Consider the following 19,238-nt stretch of genomic DNA (forward strand, 5'->3'; position numbering starts at 1 on the left):
ATCGACGTGTAATTATTCTTTTTACATTAGTACGAACGGTTAGTGCATGCCGTCTGCACCATTCTAGATGCATGTGTACATACATGCAAAAGAAGTAACCGCACGTAAACCACCATTCCTACTTTACGCATCTGTCGTGCAAGATGTCTGCCCAGTTTGAGTACGACGAATCGGGTGGCACTTCTCTCTATTTTCTTGTTTCTTTCTATGCCTTGTTTCTGTTCCCACTTACATATTACTTGTGGCCTTCTAAGCAAAAGAAAGGTGAGTATGAAATGCGACTAATATAAGTGTTTTTTTTGGATGAAATATAAAAAATGGTGACAAGTGAAGTTTTATCTTACTACTGCCCAACTCTGGTCTGCTGCTGATTGGCATGACACTCTTCTCCGTCCATCTGGTATTCATAATCAACATAAATTGATTGAGAAACCATGCCAATTTCATGTGTGTTTTCTGCCAGAAACTGGCAACCTGTCATTTAGTTATTGTTTAGGGCCTACTTTTAGTTTTTTTTTTTTAGTATAGTCATTTTATTTCTAGCCACACTTGTGTGGTCAAGGATAGCTGAATCCAGCTGTCCTTGGTCTTGGCCACACAAGTGGGGCTAAATCATTTCTTGACATTTCATATTTAATATAAATAATTTTCATAAATACATAGTTCGATAACCAAATCTTCTAGGAAGAGCACGGATTTGATCTTCAATGGTGTAATTAATCAGTTAACACTACACATAAAGAAAATATTTTGAATAAATTACCAGAATTTTCATGAACCTAACTATTAACCTAAACGCTAGTTGATGTTTTTTTAACTTCTCACTTGCAACATATCTATCAATCACTTCAGTGTAAGAAAACTAATTGACGAGAGCCACACCTACACAGTGGTTTATTTTATCCTGGTTGGTTGAGTTGAGATTTCGTTCAGAAATCTGAGGTTCAAAAAAATACTTTTGTGCGCATAAATTGATTTTATTATCGTCACTTTTTTTCCCGAAATTGTTTTTCTAACATAACAAATAAATCAATCAAATTTAAAATTCAAACAAGTTTAACAATATGAGGCAAAGGTTTATAGAAAATTTTGGTACTTTTTTTTTTGGGGGGGGGGATAATACCCCCACAACTATGCCTCTATTTGTGAGATTATTTTGCAATGAGATTGCAAAATTAGAAAGGTTAATTGTGGAGGCAGACAGTTCACTTGTGTCAAAGGTAATTGTATGACAAAAAACTAAAGAAACAACTTCAAGTTTAAAAAAAATGTATGTAACGGAAATTAAAGAATTTCACTTAAAGCCATGTTACACTTTCGGTAAACAGTATTGTCCAAGTCCCACACTTCGTGTATCACAACTAATATATAAAATGACAATCCTGTGGAAATTTAGGCTCAATCGGACATCGGAGTCGGGAGAAAATAACGGGAAAACCCACTCCTGTTTTCGCGCGCTTCGCGATGTTATGACATGTGTTTATAACAAATCCGTAATTCTCGCTAACGAGAATTTATATTGTTTTACCGTTTTCTCAAAAAGTAAAGCATTTCATGGACTAATATTTCAAGAGAAGTCTTTCACCATTACCTTCTGTAAACCCTGTAAATTATTTGTAAATCTGTGAACTTTTTTTTTTTTTTCCTGTACCGAAAGGGTCCAATGGCTTTAAAGTTCAACAAGTTAGCCTAAATGCACCATATAGCAAATCTTTTCAACACAAAAGGACCACAATATGTAGTTTGGTTAGACGGTTACACATTTGTGAGTTCAATGAACAATCATGGTGTTTTGAGAGCAACTATCTATATGCTGAATCTGTCAATGATTAGTCTGAAGTTTTATTTTATACATAATCTACATGTAGTATAAGGGAACAAAAACTAAGGACAAAGGAACATCAATCATGGTTCATCAGGCAATTTTTACTCTGAAGTCTGTACTTGATGTGATGGGTTGCATGCTGCTAGGAGCTGTCAATATAGATGGACTCTATTATATCAAAAGTGGTAGAAGGAATATGGAAAATAACGGATAACTATTAACATTGTTTGTTTGTAAACTGTTCAATGATTGTTAATGCTATTTTTTGTTTTTCATCAGATGATCCAGAGAAGCTCAAGAAACAATGCCAATGTCATCCCTGCCTGGTCAAGAAAGCCAAACTCCAGGCAAAGAAACCCACTCAGAAACTTCGACATCTTCTGAAGTAAGTTGCATTGATGTCAAGTATTGTGTTAAAATCAAGCAGCTGGCATAGACATATCTATGGTAACGACCCTGTTTATTGAAATTTCAATAATTTGTTGGATTATCTGGCATTTTATGTTTGCATTTAGACTATTTTGTTCTTAGTAAAATTACATGTGCTTGATTACCATGAACATAAAATTAAGTTAAGTTTGAACTAAGTTTTTTTCCATTCCTGTAGGTGGGGTTTGTTATTTGGCGCTTGGGTATTGTTCATATATCTTGCAGTCCGGGCATCTCAAGTGGAACGAGATCATGTGGAATATGATCCATATGACATCTTGGAACTCGACCGAGTAAGTTTTCTCAATTATCAAAATTACTCATGACTATTTATGACTCGTCGTTATTATATTTATATGTAGTATGTATTAACACTTCCTTGAAAAAATGTCTGTTTCATTGTTACAGACCTTTTGGCAAGTACCCATTTGGCATGCCCTAACTGTTGGATGAGAATTGTGCTTGTCTAGTTAGCGATCAAACTTGATCGCTGGCTAAACCAGCATGCACCTCATTCCATGCCTATTATGCGCGTACCGAGTATTTGCGATGGATGACAGAATTGCGAAGGCTACCAATAAGAACAAATATTCCTGTCTGTATCGTGTAACTGGACTTTTGAATTGTGGGTGACACCTTCCCTTTCAGCCTTATCAATGAGTTTCATATCTAGAGTTCTCTCTATGCTTATCAAACCATTATGCACACGTTACGCCAAGCTAATGACCTTAGTTTCAATCCTTTGAATCCTAAGTCGTTAATCCTTAAATAATGTTAAAGAAAGGTGTATTTATCTTTGTAAGTATCTACTGTTTGAATGGGTCAATGGAGATAACTGTTAACCCTCCTATAGGTTTATACACCAAGAAGCCTCAAAATCTCCCACATGGTACACACCAAGCAGTGATTTAACTCTTATACTTTCCTGTCATTGTGTTTGCATGTGATCCATCAGTACCACAGATTGCCACTGCAGAAACTGACTGAGGTTGAGAACCTTATCTCTTCCAATAGTTGCCCCCAATTCCATTGCAGTTGTGCACGGCTCATGGCTTCTCCAATTTAACACTCTCAATGAAGAACCTTGAGCAGTAGCTTTACTCTGTGTGCCTTATAGGCCTGGGCGAATTATTCGAATATCCGGTTAATGGCGAATAGGTTTTCCTATCTGTAACCACGAATGCCTTTTTTTCTTAACCGTATATCCGTATAGGGCGCGAATACCTATTTATAAACCAGATAGTTCTGTAATTACAACCAAGTAACCGGATATTCTTTAATATCCGAATATCCGCGGATGCCGGGCGACAACTGATATGAATGTTTTATCTGAATCCTTATGAAACTTCTATTAAGACAGCATAAAACAGCATAAATTAAGTATTTAACTATGCTCACCTCTGTGAAGAGTTAAAACAATGACATTTCCGACGTATTTTGTTCAAAGATTACAAAAGTTTTTCCTTCACGTAGAGTCAATCACGATCAAAAGAAAAAATCGCCATCTTTAAATTAGATCCGGTCATTTTTATGAATGAACCGAGTGACACTGTCTAAAACTAATAATATATATATATTTTTTTTAATAGCGCCCTCTAGCGGCGAAAAAAACTATTCGAATATCCAGTTAATTTCGGATAGTTGGCCAGCGGTATCCGAATAACAAAATTTCACTATTCGCCCAGAACTAGTGCCTTAAAATGCCACTGTTGTGCCATAATGAGGTATGGGTTGGTATGGATAGTAGGATGGTTTTAATCCAGATGTATTTCTCTTCTATTCAGGGGGTAACACAAGCAGAGATTAAGAGGAAGTACCGTCTCCTGACTAAGACCAAACATCCTGATAAAGGAGGAGATCCAGTGGAGTTTATGAGAATAGCCAAGGCATACGCAGCGTAAGATACTTTCAGCTTTCTGTCATGACGTATTTATCTAAACTGTGAGAAAACTATTGTGTGATGATGTTTGGAGAAATGTTAGCCACAGTGTTTTGAGATGACCAGTTAAGGATTAAGCATAACTTATGTAGACCATTTATTATGTGTGATATAGTGCACAGGTTCAATGTAACGAAGGTTTTTCAAGAAGGTGTTATATCCAGCATGTCTGAGTTGAAACCATCAGTGTTGCATAATTAAGTACGTCAGTCTAAGTACACAGCTTAGTAGTTTAATTATTAACTGATTAACTTATTTACTAGTCTCACTCAAGTATAGCCCTCGTCATTGCCCAAGCTCTCTGTATCAACTGTCATGTTTTGAAAGGATCAAAAGTGACACTTCTCTGTTTTCTAACATGACTAGTCTGTTCATGCAACAAACCTATTTTATTTGATATTTATTTTGCTTAGGCTTTCGCTATGGCAGTATGGGCAACTCATCTTCGAATGACTGGTAGTGGTTTTTTATCACCAAAACCAGGGGTTGATTTCACAAAGAGTTAGGACTAGTCTTATCTCAAGTTAGGACGAGTTACTAGTCCTAACTTAGGACTAGCTGTACGTTTTTGATATCTCTTAGGACTGGTCCTAAGTTAGGACCAGTCCTAACTCTTTGTGAAATCGACCCCAGACCTTTAAACTTGCCATAATTGTAACATAATTTCATCCTCCTTGATGTAGATTAACAGATGATGAATCAAGAGAAAACTGGGAGAAGTATGGCAATCCTGATGGCCCTACAGGTGAGTGCAACTAGACTAGTTTATCCAGTCCATTTAACTTTCCACCCTCGTAAGTTCTTATACAAAGCGCTTCTTACTTTATTGATGGGGTTAAGTTTGAATGATGAGAATTGTGAGACCAGTCTATAAAGCACTTTGAAAGGGTTTATAAGGTGATGTGGTTGCAATCTACCACCAACCATGCAACAAATCAAGTGTACTGGGTTCTTTTACATGCATTACAGAAGAGATGCAGAGGACTTATGGTTAGATGTCAATGACACAAGTATCTTAGCCAGGACCTGAACCCACACTCTGACAAGACCAGAACTGAAGTTCATTTTCTTTTGATTTGCCACTCCATATTCTTCACCATATATCTGTCTTCAAGTGTAGGCAAAGTAAAATGTATCTTCATCACCATTTTAGTAATTGTGTTATACACTGTTGACCATATACTTTCTGTTTGTGTCTTATATAAGCGTTTTATCTTTTGATTTCAGCTACCAGTTTTGGAATTGCTTTGCCAGCATGGGTTGTGGATCAAAATAACTCCATTCTGGTAATGTAGTCACAAGCCTTATTTATTTATAATTCAGTGTTATGTTAAGGGAAATTGATTTCAGACACTCTGCATTTATACCAGCATTGTTACCTTCAATTTGTGTGATTGGGTAAGAACTACATCTGAACTGTGGACATGAGAACAAATGAAGTCCACATAAGGATAGGTTTTGAAACACTATGTATAAAATATTAAGTTTTCTACCTTGTAAAAAATGCTTTTCTTTTTTGTTACTTCTTTAAATGTAATTTTGGGGCAATATTCTGTTTGCAAAGAATATGATCTTTCTTCAGTGTAAAAAAGAACGGAATGTCCACAAAGTGACTGCAACACAGAGCTGTATGTTCTAATATAACTTGTTTTTCTTCTTTGGATATTAGGTACTTGGTGCATATGGATTAGCGATAATGGTTATCTTACCCATTGCTGTGGTGAGTTTTAATTCATAAATCTTCTAACATTTTTATTAAGGTTCAAGCTGAGGTAGTTTGTCTAAATATTTAGTGAGACAAAATGTGTTGAGTTTTCACCCTCAAGCTGGATCCAATCTTGAATCTTTGTTGATGTTTGTATGTCTGATATACACTTTCTTCCAGGGTACATGGTGGTATCGCTCTATTCGTTACAGTGCAGTTGAAGTACTTCTTGATACATCTCAACTCTTTCTTCACTTCATCTACAAGACACCATGCTTGAATCTTAAAAGTAAGCTGTATTTCTACAAATATAACATGGTTTGAGGATGAACAATTGGTATCAGCTCCTTGAGGTATTGGAAGATGACAAACTAATCTGTCAACTTCCTATACCCATGAGGAGAGCTTATATCGATTGTCCACCTGAATTGAACCCTGATGTTTTCTTTTATTGTAGTGCATCTTTATTGTCCACTATTTTCTCTAGCAGATTGACGTTTAGAAGTAATGCGATGCATCTTTTTATTTGTACTTGGCTGGCTAGGGCAGAAAGTGCGCTCATAGTAGAATGTTGTTCGTGCATCCCATAGGACAGTATTGTTTGTTTCTGCTTTAGTGTATGTGTGTTTTCTTTGTTCATGAATATGCGTGCCAAGCTTGGTAAACAGCTCAAATAGCATCTGGCCTGTGATGGTGAATGGCCTAGTTAGAATTCAACTCTTGATCATGAATATATATGAGCTATAGTTATTTTGATCTGTCATTGTTTGATTTTAAATGGATTTTCCCTTTTGATAATGCCTTGTTGTATGACTTGAGTTGTCTGTATTTTTCTTCAGGAGCTTTGATGATATTATCAGGATCTTTTGAGTTTGAGGAGAAGCATAACAGTGAGATTGTGCTTCGGCCGAGTGACAATGAAGAACTTCCTCCGGTAAGCGCTTACAATTCCATCTAACCCAAACTCACACAGTCTTATGTTGAATGACAATTTTATTCTCCAGTTTGTAGCATTTAAAAGCTTTAAGAGAGAAGACTTGAGTGAATTTATGGTCCTTAATGTTTCTGTTGTCATTTCTTCAAGGGTATCGTCTACTAAGCACTGTCCTTCATAAGGCTTGTGAGTTTAGCATACCTCTGATACAATAGATTGTAGTTATACTACATATCTATTAACCCTCCTTGTGCTGTTTGTCCTTTCAATGTCATTCACTGTGGTTTGGAATGATAGATGAAGTAGAAGTAGGTCTTCCTGCAATATGATATCATGTCCATTGTCCACAAAGCTCTAAATGGCAAGGCTCCCCACTATATTTCTGAACTGCTTCAAGTTTACACTCCATCAAGGAATCTTCGATCAAGTTCCATGCTTCTCCTCATTGAACCCAAGTCTCGACACTCATGGGGTGACAGGTCTTTTTCTTCAGCCGCCCCACGCATCTGGAACTCTCTACCACTTAATCTTCGATCTTGTGTTAGTACCGCAAAATTCAAGTCTCTTCTCAAAACTTATCTTATGTCACAGGTTTTCAATGACTAATTTTGTTGTGTCTGTTTTTCTTTGTGTTGTGTTTTGTTTTTGTTTTGTTTTTGGTTTTTACTGCGCCTTGAACACCCAGCAGGGTGGATATGTGCGCATTACAAGTCTTATTATTATTATTATTATGTATTGAATGTATCAATGCAGTACATAGTCAACCCTCCTACTGTCTGATCATTAAATGTCATCCACTGTGGTTTGGAATGATGGATGAAGTATGTCTTCCTGCAATATGATATGTGTTGAATGTATCAATGCAGCACATAGTCAACCCTCCTACTGTCTGATCACTAAATGTCATCCACTGTGGTTTGGAATGATAGCTGAAGTATGTCTTCTTGCAATATGATATCATGTGTTGAATGTATCAATGCAGTACATAGTCAACCCTCCTACTGTCTGATCATTAAATGTCATCCACTGTGGTTTGGAATGATAGATGAAGTATGTCTTCCTGCAATATGATATGTGTTGAATGTATCAATGCAGCACATAGTCAACCCTCCTACTGTCTGATCACTAAATGTCATCCACTGTGGTTTGGAATGATAGCTGAAGTATGTCTTCTTGCAATATGATATCATGTGTTGAATGTATCAATGCAGCACATAGTCAACCCTCCTACATTTCAACCACTAAATGTCATCCACTGTGGTTTTGAATGATAAATAAACTGTATAAGCCTGGTATATGATGTGGTGAATGTATATCTATACAGCACACTGTCAACCCTCCTACTGTAATGCAATGTTTTGTAAGGCGCATAAACTAGACCACTCTGCAATATGATATGTACACAGTTAGTTCCATGCCTAGTTGTGCCACCATACACAACCCTTGCTGCTGAATGGTTTTAAATGGTGGGTCAACTTAGTGGAAATGTTACACAGAGTAGGAGAGTTTTAATTTGAGATGACTTGACTATAAGGATGTACATGACATAACTGTTTTGTGATGTGTGTTTAGCTGATGCGTGAATTTGACAGCGAGTATGGGAAGAAGAGTAAGGAGAAACCCTTTGTGTATCCATACAGCCGTAAAGCAAGGATTCTTCTCTATGCTCACTTAGCTAGGACTGAACTCCCACTAGAAACTCTGGATGTTGGTAAGTCACCTCAAATCAAACTTTGATAATGCACCTATTTGTAACTTATTCACAACTTGAATGATGCTTGTGGCACCTAAACATTATTACTCCTTTCATTCAGCCATTTGAAGAACTGAAACTCACACTTACCACATGTAGTTTATTGTCTAGCTGTTTTACTAATTGATTAAATTACCATAAATGAACTTGGACATGGCTTGTGACATCTACGTTACAACCTTCTTGCTTACAACACTGTTAGTGTGAACATCTTACCCTAATGTTTTGCTTTGATTGGTTACAGACAAGAAGTACATCGTCAGCAAATGTCCGCAGTTGATTCAAGAAATGATCAATACTGCCTCTCAGCTTGTCACATGGAAAAACTATGGCAGAGGTAAGAAGGCTTATATCAAGGGTTGCCAAAATAATACCAGAGCCTGTTTGAATTGTTATACTTCATAACGGAGTGCTTTGTGGCAAAGTGAACGTGCACTTTGGTTTGAATTCTGGTCATGACTCTTGTGTCTTTGAGAAAGACACTTTACTGTAATTGCTTCTCTTCACCCGGGAGTTAATGAGGCACCTGTTAGGGTTGAGGTTGTTGTTGTGAATGATTAGCAATCTGTGCACCCATTTGCAATGGTTCAGGGAAAGATTTAAGTCTGATAAACAGCTGTATCAAATGGTGCAAATTGCTTGGCAGACTATTTCTATTCAAATAATTTCTGTCATAAGCAACTGTGCTTAGAACTTTTTAATTTACAGGAGCAAGGCATTAGATTTGTTGTTATTGCTATGGCTGCAGTGTTCATGGTGCATTTTATAAATGATTGTAATTTGTTATTTTTTTATTAGTGGCTAAAGAGCCTCGTCTTGAGTCCATAGAGTTCCTGATGCGTCAGAGCCCAATGATTGTCCAAGCTTGCTGGGACAAAACACCTCTACTACAACTGCCACATTTTAATGAAGATACACTGCGAAAAAAGGTACAGTTTGGATTCAGCAAAATCTTGTTATTGTATTTTCTCAAGCTGTCAACTTTGGCCCTTCAAACCTGTTTCTAAATACTCAACAATTTGATTGTAATAAGTATTCAACTCATCAACCTTTGTTATCATCCATACTTACAATGGAGATGCATGTTCCTGCTGCATCAGAGATTCAGCTAATTTTCTATATCTGTTATCTTTCCAGCGCCACATTAAAGCCATTAGTCAGTTCGTCAAAATGAAGGATGCCGATAGAAGGTAAGAGTAAATAAAGAAAACAATCAAGATGAATTAAACTGCAGGTCCAAAACTAAACTCCCTGTTCCCAAACTTCAGTCTTTGCATTCAAAGAAGTAAACGCATATGAGGGATCCTTCCTTTACTGTAGCTGCACCTAGGATTTGGACAAACATTTTCCCCAACGTCAGACAATCTTCTGCAAAAGCCATTTTCAAAATAAGTCCTACCTTTTTTACGAGAGCTTACTGTAGGGTGCTATGAGTAATGACCATTAGACTGGCACCTTAGAAATTGATTGACTTATTGAGTGATTGACTGATTGGTCTTTATTTACAGCAATGGTTTATTGTTGATCCATAAATTTGTTTCTTGCAGGAACATTCTTCGTCATCTTCATGAGAAGCAATATCAGGACATTCTGAACGTCTTGAAGTCACTGCCCAAATTGGATGCAGATGTGGAGCTAGAAGGTAACAATAATTGAGTAACATTTTGTTATTCCCAACTATTGGCACTTTAATAATCAAAACCTACTATCCCAACAAAATGTTACTCATTATGTGTCATCCCAAGTGGCAATTATTTTATAAACTTATTATTTATGTCCTTTGAGAAAATCTCCGTCTGCCATTTGATGAGACAATTGTGTTTGGATTTAACTGACTTGTGATTGTTTTTTTTTGATGATTTATTTAGTTCTTGCTGATGAGGACAAGAAGTCGATAACTGCAGGGTCTTTGGTAACGGCCACAGTCACCCTGAGGAGAGGCACATTTCAGGTCAGTTACCATGGAAATACTTACATTTTCACAAATTATATCAGGAACACAGATTGAATCCTCAGGATTATGGAGTTTTTAAGTTTCTATTAACCCTAACCCTTCAAAATCCGGTGTCGTCTGATTTCAGATGATTAAGAACTGTAGTGAATAACGATTGCTAAGGTATACCAATCTTACCTTGGTCCAGTTTGTTGTGGAGTACCAGTGAATGTGGAATGGGGGATAGTGGAAGGTTTAGGTCACCTGTGGCCAATTTGGCCTAGGGACTCAAGGGTTAATGAGTACTTCATTGGCACCAGGCCTGGAATTTCTTCTTAGAAAGGGCAAGGCCATTTTCATTTTTTGCAAAGGGAAAACTTTTGAAGGGGCACAAAGGCCAAGACCAGGGGCACTGAAGCCATGGCCTCCGTGGCCTGTGTGTAACTCTAGGCCTGTGGCACCGTGCACAAAGAGAATAGAATGCAAGTTTTGTGTTGGCTTGTTACACTAGTAATAAAGTGATGAGTGTTTTTCTTGTTTTCTATGTAGGTGTTGGATGATGAAAGCAATGATCCAGTAGATGCTGTGGAAGACGCTGTTGTAGAAGACACATTAGATGAAGATAAAGTAAGACTAGAACCTAATTGTCTTGATAAGAACTAAATCTTCAAGTTAGACTTCACAAACAAGATCTTCAACTTTCTCAATTGCAACTTTTTAATTTAGATTGACGAGGGTTGTTGTTAACACGCATACCCCATATCCACCTGACTTGTCACAGAACATGAAAACCAATCCTGGCTAAGCCCATTGAGGGCTTTATTACTGCATTTCAAGAAACACTCATTATTAACTGCTTTGCAAATAAACATATCCCAACAAACTGTGTACTGTTGGAAAGAGTACATAAATCTCTCTTATGTGATAAGTATATTTTATAAGAGATGTTAGATTTGCATCCGGGATAAAGAATATTAATTTTGGTTTTACCCATACACCGATGTGTGTTAGCACTGTATATTCAGTACTTTCCCGAGTCCTGTGAAAAATAAAAATCACAGGCATGTTACTCGGGTGGGATTCGAACCCACGACCCTTGCAATTCTAGAGCAGTGTCTTACCAACTAGACTACAAAGGTTGCCCGGTAGCTGGAGGCAGTTTGAATCCTATGTTTTGGCAGTGGGTACCGCAACGATATAAGAGATGTTAAATTTGCAGGTACCCGCTGCCAAAACATAGGATTCAAACTGTCTCTACCTACCGGGCAACCTTGGTAGTCAAGTTGGTAAGACACTGCTCTAGAATTGCAAGGGTCGTGGGTTAGAATCCAACCCGAGTTTACATGCCTGTGATATTTTTTTACAGGACTCGGGAAAGTACTGAGTATACAGTGCTAACACACATTGGTGTATGGGTAAAAACAAAAATTAATATTCTTTATCCCCGATGCAAAGTATATTTGAGCAAGTCGGCTAATTTTGATTTACAGATTTGACTGTCTGAAGAATCGAGTGAATAACAAAAACCAATATTTCATGTTGACACCAACTTGACTGCAATCAAATCTTGAGTTGTTGATGATTCATGTTGCATTCCTCATCAGACTGATTCACCAGTACCACACAAACCCAAGACTCATGTTTGGGAGAAACACAGAAGAAAAAAGAACAAAGGAGGAGGAGGAGGAGCTAAGAACAAAGCCCAGAAGAAGCAGGCTACTAAGAAAGCAGCCGCAGCAGCAGCACTGAAAGCAGCGGAGGAATCACCTCAACACAATGGCAAAGGAGCCGCTAACCATGTTAGCAATAATACTAAAGGGGTAGGTTGTTGCCCAGAATAATATTGCACTGAGTTTCCATACGGCTATATGGATTCACTTAGGGAAAGAATATTCCAATGTTGGTTCATCAACCTTAACCACCCCAACCCATTGAAATCCAACTGCGTGTTTTGTTTGATTCTGTTGGACTAAGGACTGTGCTGTGCTCCCTTAACATGAGATCAGGCATACCACCATAATCAGAGTCCAACTTTGGGTTTTGAGTTACCATGTGGTATTGGATTTTCTTAGAGTTAAAAAGGCAGTGTACACAGATTGCCTGAACGCAGATACGCACAGATAAATACTATTACAGCATACTCTTTTCAGGTTCCATACGCCTCTCTTAATATTTATGCATGAGGTTCGTCACAATCTAACCCAAAACGAGGCTAAAGGCGCAGCACTGCAAGTGGTGGCAGACTTGCGCCCATAGCCTCATTTTGGACAAAAATTATGATAAATATTAAGAGATGTGTATAGATGTGGAACTATAACTAGAATTGAAGAAAAAAATTCATGATCTTTACTGAGAATCGAATTGAAAATCATTGTCCTTTAAAAAAAAAAAAAAAAATTATGACTTATTAAAATTTATCAAAACTACTCCAAAATTAATGAAGATGAATCTGATGTTTTTGTATTCAGGCTATCCAGGAGCTGGATCCCAATAAAGACTCGGGTGACAGTGGAAGTGAAAGTGACAATGAACAGGAGGATAACAGTAAACATTCAAGGTCAGTTTGTAAAACTTACCCTTAGATTTTTTTTTGTCAACAAGTTCACCAATTTGCTTATAAGTGTTTGCATCTATAGTTGAGATGTTATGCAAAATAAATTTTGAGTTTTGTTGATACGCCTTGACGCCAAAGAAGAATGATCGTTTGTTGTGTATTCTTTCCGGAAGTGCATGTCGGATTCAAGGAGTTCAACAGTGACTAACATGGTTGAGTATTCATTTTAGATGGTGACGGTTTTTAAAGACACTGGACACGATTGGTAATTATCAAAGACTAGTCTTCCCGCTTGGTGTATCTCAACAAATGCATAAAATAACAAACTTATGAAAATTTGAGCTCAAACGGTTGTCAAAGTTGCGAGAAAAAAATGGAAGAAAAAACACCCTTGTCACACAAAGTTTTGTGCTTTCAAACGCTTGATTTCAAGACCTCAAATTCTAAATCTGAGGTCTCGAAATCAAATTCGTGGAAAATTACTTATTTCTCAAAAACTACGTTACTTCAGAGGGAGCCGTTTCACACAATGTTTTATACTATCAACCTCTCCCCATTACTCGTTACCAAGTAAGGTTTTATGCTAATAATTATTTTGAGTAATTAACAATAAAGTCCACTGCCTTTAAGGCAATGTGTGATGGCGCACGTCTGCCTTTTATTTAACACTGGCAGGTGGGCTAATCTAGCCCCAGCTGTCACCGTTTTGGACACAGCCTAACTTTAAAATCAGAAGAAATCATTTTTTACCAAGAGAAGATATTAATAGCATATTTGTATCTCTCTGTTGCCGTGACAGTGATGATAATAAAGGAAGATATTAATAGCATATTTGTATCTCTCTGTTGCCATGACAGTGATGATAATAAAGGAAGATATTAATAGCATATTTGTATCTCTCTGTTGCCATGACAGTGATGATAATAAAGGAAGATATTAATAGCATATTTGTATCTCTCTGTTGCCATGACAGTGATGATAATAAAGGAAGATATTAATAGCATATTTGTATCTCTCTGTTGCCATGACAGTGATGATAATAAAGGAAGATATTAATAGCATATTTGTATCTCTCTGTTGCCATGACAGTGATGATAATAAAGGAAGATATTAATAGCATATTTGTATCCCTCTGTTGCCATGACAGTGATGATAATAAAGGAAGATATTAATAGCATATTTGTATCTATCTGTTGCCATGGCAGTGATGATAATAAAGGAAGATATTAATAGCATATTTGTATCCCTCTGTTGCCATGACAGTGATGATAATAAAGGGGATATTAATAGCATATTTGTATCTCTCTGTTGCCATGACAGTGATGATAATAACAGCAGCGATGGTGGAGAGCAAGAGGAAGAAGAATGGGAAAGGTTACAGTCTGGGATCACAAGGAAAGAGAAAGTTCTAGAAGGAACATCTAAGACTTCTCATGAGGTCCATTGTCCATACTTCCCGGAGGTAAGATATTATCATTGTGTGTCCTGTAGATTGTGAAGCACATTAGAATGTTGTGACTGTCAGAGTGATGGTTCTAGTTACATGGACCACTCAGAGATTGTGTTATATTGTCTGTTCAACTTTGTTACTACTGGGAACTAGAGCTTGATCATCTACAGTATCGTTCACTCTAGGTTCTGAGAATCAGATTAGGCTATGATAAAAGTAGTCTGGTGTTAGCGCAAATATCACTTGCAGTGAAATCAAGGCATTGACATTTTGCTGTGACTAGAGGCAGGTATTTTCAAATACTACAACGATATAGTAAGGTTTGTGGTAACAGCATGTAATGATAATCTCTAAATGAGTTGGAGTGGTTCTGAAAAGAAGATGATCAGAGCATACTGATTGAAGCGTCAAATTGAAACCAGCGGTTCTTTTCAGAACCACCCCAACTCATTTACAGATTATCATTACAGGGTGTTACTGCAAACCTTACTATGTTGTATTTCAACCATGCAGAGTTTCTAATCCTACAAATACTTCAACATTGATTCAGCCAACTGCCACAGACATAGCCCAACACTTCCTTAGCCCAAAACCCTCAGTTCATACAAAGCCTTAGACTAACATTCCTTTATTATTTATCACCAGGTAAAGCAGGAATGGTGGTGGATCTACCTAGCTGATAGGAAGACACATCGTATTATCACTTTACCTCAGATGATTTATGACCTTGTTGATGAAAAAGATGTAAGTATACAAATCGTATCAAATACCTAGGTGCAAATTAGCTTAACGTTTCTGTGCACAAATATTGGACAATCTTTCCATTAATTGGCCCAGGTTGACCATAAATTTGCACAAATATTAACAAAGCACAGTATAACAACAAGTGCTATATAGCAGAGGCAAAACATAATTAATGTAGTAATAAGGGACTTACAGTTGTGTAGTGGCTAAGATATATGCTTTGGAATGTGCAGGTTGCGAGTTCAAATCCTACCTTAGGCATAAATAAGAATATGTTAGGGTAGGTGGGTAGGGATTTTTTTCTTATTTTTTTCCTCGCAGCAACGAAAATTACATGTTTTCTAATTGTTTAACACAATAACAAAAGAAAACACACAACAAATAGTATATTTTTAACCTCTTGATGAAAATTATTTTATTTATATGTCTTTAATAGATTTAAATCATTAAATTTCTTCCCTTGAAAAAATAAAAATATCCAGGGTCGGCCATATTTTTAGGGTAGGTCGGGTTACGCCAACATAACATTTTTTTGTATGCCTTAGTTGCCTAGCCTGAAGTGTAAAGTGCTTATTCAGACAGTCTTTTGAAACATTTATTTGAGTCGTTACAATTGATCTTTTCCTCCCTTAGATCGAGTTGAAGTTCCCTGCACCTGTTAAAGGGTTGTATCAATACCAGCTCTGTGTTCGCTCTGACTGCTATCTAGATCTGGATTACATCAAATCAATCAAAGTAAGCGTAGCATTAAATACTCATTCATTACTCTCTTCACTAATATGGATAAAGAAAGCCCCTCAAATAGGAGTAGACCCTCTAAAAGTTGCCTGCTTTCTAGAATGTTGGGTTGAAATCTGGCCCCGATTTCATAGAGCTGCTTAAGCAGAAAGTATTGCCTTACATTTTTCAATAAGCAGGTTACCAGTTACATTTTGAACATGTAAAATGGTGTTTTAGTTGGTAACATTATTCTGGTGAGCATAATTTTGTTGTGCTTAGCCACTTTTATTGCTTAAGCAGCTCTATGAAATTGGGCCGTGCCCTTAACTTCCATAGAGATGTAAACAAACTGATTGCTGATTGCATTATAATCAAATTCTGATTTCCTCCAAGGTGGATGTGAAAGAAGCCAAGAAGGTAGAAGAGATGCATCCTCAATGGGACATCTCAGATGATGAAGATAAAGAAGAGGAAGGAGATAGTGATGTTTCTGATTATACCACCGATGATGAAGGTAGTGATGAAGAATAGATGGAGAACAACCTCCCAAATGACGACAACCTACATCCTCATCATGTTTGTCTTCATTCCTAAAGAAAACATCAATACTTGACACCAATAGACCTTATCCACATGATGTCATACCAGTAGGGCGCCCTCACCTAGAGTAGAGTTAGAACAGCAGCTGTTCATTGGCCGAACCTGTGTGTTGCGCATACAAATCTGTACGTTTTGATTGCTTCGTCATGGTTTTACCTCTAAGATGGTGGCTGAATGAGTGGATGACATCAATGCATAAGTTCTATGTCTAAAAGTTACAGACCTATCCTGCATGTATAAAATGCTTTATTTAGGCTCTGGGGTTGAAAATGCGCTATATGCCTTCTATCCATTTTAGGTTGTAAATGTTCTGTTATAATGTAGGAGACGGAAAACACTGTCATGTTTTGTACCGTAACAGTCATCTTTATTGCTGCCATTTCAACCCAAAGTGCTGTTTAACACTGTGTTATGATGACCCTTATGAGGACATTGGATTTAAGGATTGAGTTAGTGTCATTATGAGGTGTGATGATGAAATAAACCAGGCTCTTAGCCCTGGGTGTTTGACTGCAGCGAGGACGCTCCTAAGGGAGACAATAAAGCATGGTTCATACTTCCTGCGAATGCAAAGCAAATTTTCGTTACAGGGCTGTTTTCGTAGCAAATGTTTCGCACAACTGAACTGTTGCAAATTATTCGTTTTGAATTTGTGATGTAAAAATAAAGTTCACTTCGCATTCATATTTGCAGGGTGTATGAAATTGGGCTTTAGGGATGGTTCCAGTTATTTTAAGCTTACCAATGGACTGGCAGTGTGTCATGATTTGTGGAATACATGTAGATTGGGTAGGTTTATATTGGACAGCAGGAGAGGGTAGGTTTATATTGGACAGCAGAAGAGGAGATTCATCACAATCCTTTCCAAACAGATAAATGTATGATGATTAGTCATTTTAGAATAGTCCAGGTGAAAAGTAGTACTTTAGATGATTTCAGATTTTATTTGGTTTTTCCCGGCAGATTTTTTTCTTCATGTCAGTTTGACATTTCTTATTGATGGTTTTTGTGAATACCATTCAAAAACAAATTTAATCTAAAAAAAACAATTACTGCAACGAAGCTGCAATTATCTTGACAACTTGTGTCTTCTATGTAAATTAAAATATGTATGACTATTTTTGGGAGTATGTTGTGTTGAAACTGTATTTTGAGCTTGTTTACTTTATTAGTCCATAGAGTTTGACCCAAAGGAAATTGTTGTTTTAGAAAACATCCAAACATGTACCAGATGTACTGGTCTTACATAAATCTATATTTGATGTCTACTGAGTGTATGAAGATGGTAGGACTGCTGTATTGTACATCCCTTGTTAATCAAGTTTTGGGTTTCAAATTTGTCAAAGTCAAAACCCATATAAAGTTATGATAATATTTTGAAGCATTTTTTTAAATAATGATGATCTAAATGTATGTATAATGTTTAACTAGCAATGCGTAAAATTTTCAATGTCTCTTGACTTTTAATCATAAGTGAAAATGGGCTTTGATTTTGGGTATACAACCAACAGTGAAGCATCGTTTGAGCATCTGTTATATTAATAGAAATCACAAATGCTGTTCAGGTTAACTTGCCAACAAACACTGGTGAGACTGTTTTGTAGTGAATATGGCATTCTGTAATTGACTTTTACCCAACAAAATGATAGGAAAAGATGCTTGACAATAAACCCAATTAATACTTACTTGCCTTCAGCACGTTTGAGTGTCCATTAAATACTATAGTTTTTTCTGAAACCCTATAATTGTGATGATTATCACATGAACATAAAGAATTGTACCTATTTAAGAATGAGGTGTGCAAGGTTATACTTTGTTAGCTTGGGGAAGGAGTCTTTGCTGTTTTATCCAATTGTGGCATTAGTTAAAAGTAACATGTTTTTTAAGGTATTTATTATCAACAAAACGGGGATTATCAGTGAGAATTTCTTAGAGATAAGGAATTCTGTGAAATAGATGTTAATTTAATAAGCTACTGTTGGCAATAGGTGACTGCAGGTTTTACCAGGTAACAGAATTGTTCTTAGAAATGCGTGCACGCTCAAAACTGTGCAAACAACTGAAATTTACCTGGTATTTAAGTCTGCTGCCACCTTGTGTTTCAAAGTATCCCAATCTGATCTATGTGTCTCATAAGCTGCTTTTAAGTATTTATCGGTTATCGATTGTGTAAGTTAGGACAGTGAAGTCCTAAAATGTAATCAGTTTAATTTCTGACCCACTATCAGTATAAATTATAATGCTTCAATCAATAATGTTTTCATTTCAATGTTTTCAATCTTTCAAAACTTTTTTGCCACATTAGTTGTGTTCCTTCATAACTGTGAAATTGCTGAGCTCATGTTTCATCCTTAATTCTTAGCAATTAATTAATAATATTGTACTAGTCAAAATATACTTGTAACTTTTTATTTTTCTGGATAATGATTGTATAACACACTTGATGTTTTGATGTAAGCTTCCTTCCCCATGAATTATTAATGAAGAAAATAAATGAGCACGCTTCCAATAATAGAGTGTGAAATCTTGTTGTCATTTGAAATTAGTCTTTGTTCGTTGAATATTATTGGCTATTCCGTGATTTAAAAAAAAATGTTTCTGTTTTTCTACTTTTGTTTGTTTTCTTTCTTTAGGGAAAACCTCTTTGAAATT

General features: G+C 36.6%; 1 protein-coding gene across 1 annotated transcript; it reads left to right on the forward strand.

Annotated features, from left to right (window-relative positions):
• The first annotated feature begins 93 nt into the window (after window positions 1-93).
• LOC139946893 (translocation protein SEC63 homolog) lies at window positions 94-19,098 on the forward strand. The gene is made up of 22 exons (XM_071944660.1): window positions 94-264; window positions 2,105-2,210; window positions 2,433-2,547; window positions 4,039-4,151; window positions 4,877-4,938; window positions 5,421-5,479; window positions 5,863-5,913; window positions 6,079-6,187; window positions 6,738-6,832; window positions 8,405-8,543; window positions 8,830-8,922; window positions 9,384-9,514; window positions 9,723-9,775; window positions 10,133-10,227; window positions 10,454-10,536; window positions 11,068-11,145; window positions 12,123-12,338; window positions 12,987-13,075; window positions 14,393-14,534; window positions 15,168-15,266; window positions 15,900-16,001; window positions 16,380-19,098. The coding sequence occupies exons 1-22, from the start codon at window positions 144-146 to the stop codon at window positions 16,515-16,517; spliced, it is 2,289 nt and encodes a 762-aa protein (XP_071800761.1). The 5' UTR covers window positions 94-143; the 3' UTR covers window positions 16,518-19,098.
• The last annotated feature ends 140 nt before the right edge of the window (window positions 19,099-19,238 follow it).

Source organism: Asterias amurensis, chromosome 14 (genome assembly GCF_032118995.1).
Source record: "Asterias amurensis chromosome 14, ASM3211899v1".
NCBI classification, from domain to species: domain Eukaryota; kingdom Metazoa; phylum Echinodermata; class Asteroidea; order Forcipulatida; family Asteriidae; genus Asterias; species Asterias amurensis.